Source organism: Mandrillus leucophaeus, unplaced genomic scaffold (assembly GCF_000951045.1).
Source record: "Mandrillus leucophaeus isolate KB7577 unplaced genomic scaffold, Mleu.le_1.0 Scaffold20, whole genome shotgun sequence".
Classification (NCBI taxonomy): Eukaryota; Metazoa; Chordata; class Mammalia; order Primates; family Cercopithecidae; genus Mandrillus; species Mandrillus leucophaeus.
In genome coordinates, this window is record NW_012102032.1 from 5,235,511 (window position 1) to 5,238,004 (window position 2,494).

At 43.6% G+C, this 2,494-nt stretch overlaps 1 protein-coding gene across 1 annotated transcript in view; it reads right to left on the reverse strand.

The window, feature by feature from the left end:
• Nucleotides 1-774: 774 nt before the first annotated feature.
• SCPEP1 (serine carboxypeptidase 1) overlaps nt 775-2,494 on the reverse strand; it is a 36,121-nt gene continuing 34,401 nt past the window's right edge. The window contains exon 11 of the mRNA XM_011979265.1: nt 775-1,381. Coding sequence (XP_011834655.1) covers nt 1,319-1,381 — 63 coding nt within the window. The 3' untranslated portion in view covers nt 775-1,318. The remainder of the gene's footprint in view (nt 1,382-2,494) is intronic.

Sequence of the window (2,494 nt, forward strand, 5' to 3'; positions counted from 1 at the left end):
ACTCAGGAGGCTGGGGCAGGAGGATCACCTGAGCCATGATTGTGCCACTGCACTCTAGCCTGGGTCACAGAGTGAGACCCTGTCTCAAATGAATAAATACATACATACATACATAAATAAAACATCAGCCCTGCAACTACAAGAGGTGGTATTTCTTTCAGACAGTTCTAGAAGCTGTTAGATCCCCGACGCAGATTTTTTTTTTTTTTGAGATGGGCGTTTCTCTGTCACCCAGGCTGCAGTGAGTGGCTTGATCATGGTTCACTGCAACCTTAACCTCCCTGGCTCAAGTGATCCTCCTGCCTCAGCCTCCCGAGTAGTTGGGACTACAGGTGTGTGCCACCATGCTCAGCTAATGTTTTTACTTTTTTTGTAGAAATGGGGTCTCCCTACGTTGCCCAGGCTGTTTTTGAACTCCTGGGCTCAAGTGATCTTCCTGCCTCGACCTCCCAAAGTGCTGGGTTTATAGGTGTGAGCCATGGCGTCGAACCTTCTTATGTAGCTCTTGAGCTATGAATAAAAAGTTAAAAGTCCTGAGCTAATTATTTTGATTTTAAGGAAATGTGGCAATCCTTGGACTAAATAATTACACTTTTATGAATTTATTCTAAGAAAATAAGGAGGTACAAAAAATCTAACTATCAGGGTGAATCAACAGAGCACACTGTGTATAATAGCAACAAACTAGAAATTATTATACTTGTCGGAAGCAATTGGGAATTTTGTAAATAAACTAGCGTATAACCATAAAGTAGAATGCTCCACAGCCATTACAAATGTTATAGAAGAACATTTATTGACATGAAAAGGTGTTTTGGATATACTGATATGTCAAACAAATAGTGAAACAACATACAGTAATGATTCATTTTGGTAAAAAATATATATGTATATATAGCAAAAAAAAAAAAAAAATCTGCAAGGACATATGCTAAATTGGTAACCCTGGGAAGGGGGTATACAGGTGTTGATTTATTTTTTGTGTACCTGTATTTCCCAGTTTTTCTATAAATCACATCATTTGCTTCTGTCATAAGAAAAAGTAATAATCTATTATCATCCTTCATTTTGATTAAAACAAATCCATTTTTTAAAAAAATCTTAGGTTTTTTAAGCAGCAGAAATAATTTCCAAATTGCCTCCAGAGACAATGATTTTTATCCTCTGCGGCAACTGGTCAGAACCTTCTTGATCACTCAGGTAGATACAGGGAAGAATGGTGCTTCCTAAAGCTTCAGCTTCCTACAGCTTCGGAGGCCTCAGCTCAGCTCTGTGCCCCAAGGCCAAACAAACCAGCTCATCTCCAGCCCCATTCACCCTATTCTTGCTGAGTCACCAGTTTCATCATCTTCAGAGCCATGTCCCCTTGGTCAGAAGGAACCTAGAAAAAAACAACATCTGAGTTAGTGCTCCTGGTACTATTCCTAGGACTGGGGTCAGAGGCAACATCCTGAAACCTTGCTCCCAAAAGGGAGCCAGCTCTGTGACAGCAACCTGTGCAGACACCTGGGCACATCCCTGAGAGAGGGTCCTTCCTGAAAATGGCTCCTGCACTGGATGAAAGCTCTTCTGGGCCCTGACTGGGCTGGGTGGCAGGGACCTGGAGAAGTCAGCGTTTAAGACAGGAACCTTCTACTCCATATGGGGCTGATCTGTTGATTTCTTGGTAAGGGTCATGCTCATGATACTGAGACCTAGCCTGTTCAAGGAAGAAGGAAGATTCCAAACATTTTAAAGGAGTCTGTCTAGAAGGGATCCCGGATTGAGAACAGACAAATGGCTGAGAAGGAAGCTCACAGGAGAGAGCCACAAATAATAAAAACAAACAGGGCCCTTTGGATGGGATCCGATTTTCACATTGTTATTCAACTTTCTTTTGTTTTCCCCCAGATTTTTAGAATAAGTCCTTTAAAATTTCCTTCCCACACAGCATCAAAAGGGGGAAGGGCAGAGGCCTCAGTTTCTCCCCTACACAGAGGGGGTTGGAGTATATGGTCTCCCTGTTCTGCAATTCCCTGGCCCCATGATTCTCTATGGCACACCCATCCTTGACTCTTCTGCCAAGAGTCCCCAGGAAGCACTGGCACGGCAGGGCATCCTAAAATGTCATTTAATTAATGAAAGGGGAAGTGGTTTGGGGACGACTTAACAACAGTCTCCAAGGGCTATTTTAAGCCTGTCCCCAACTGATCCGTTGTTCTATATGTGTCAAACCAAGAGGAAACGGGCCCGAACTCTAGGACATGAGAGTGTGGTTGGCTTGTTCCATGCCCTCCTACCAGCCTCGGCAGGGACTTCTCTCTAGTGCAGGCTGAGCATCCCTCACTGGAAAATCCAAAATGCTCCACAATTCCAGCCTTTTTGAGTGCCACCATGAGGCCACAAGTGGAATATTTCACACCTGCCCCATGGGGGGTTGCATTCAAAATGCAGGCGCACAACACACTCTTTATTTCTGCATCCCCAAGGGGGTTACAGTACAGTAACCTTTTAA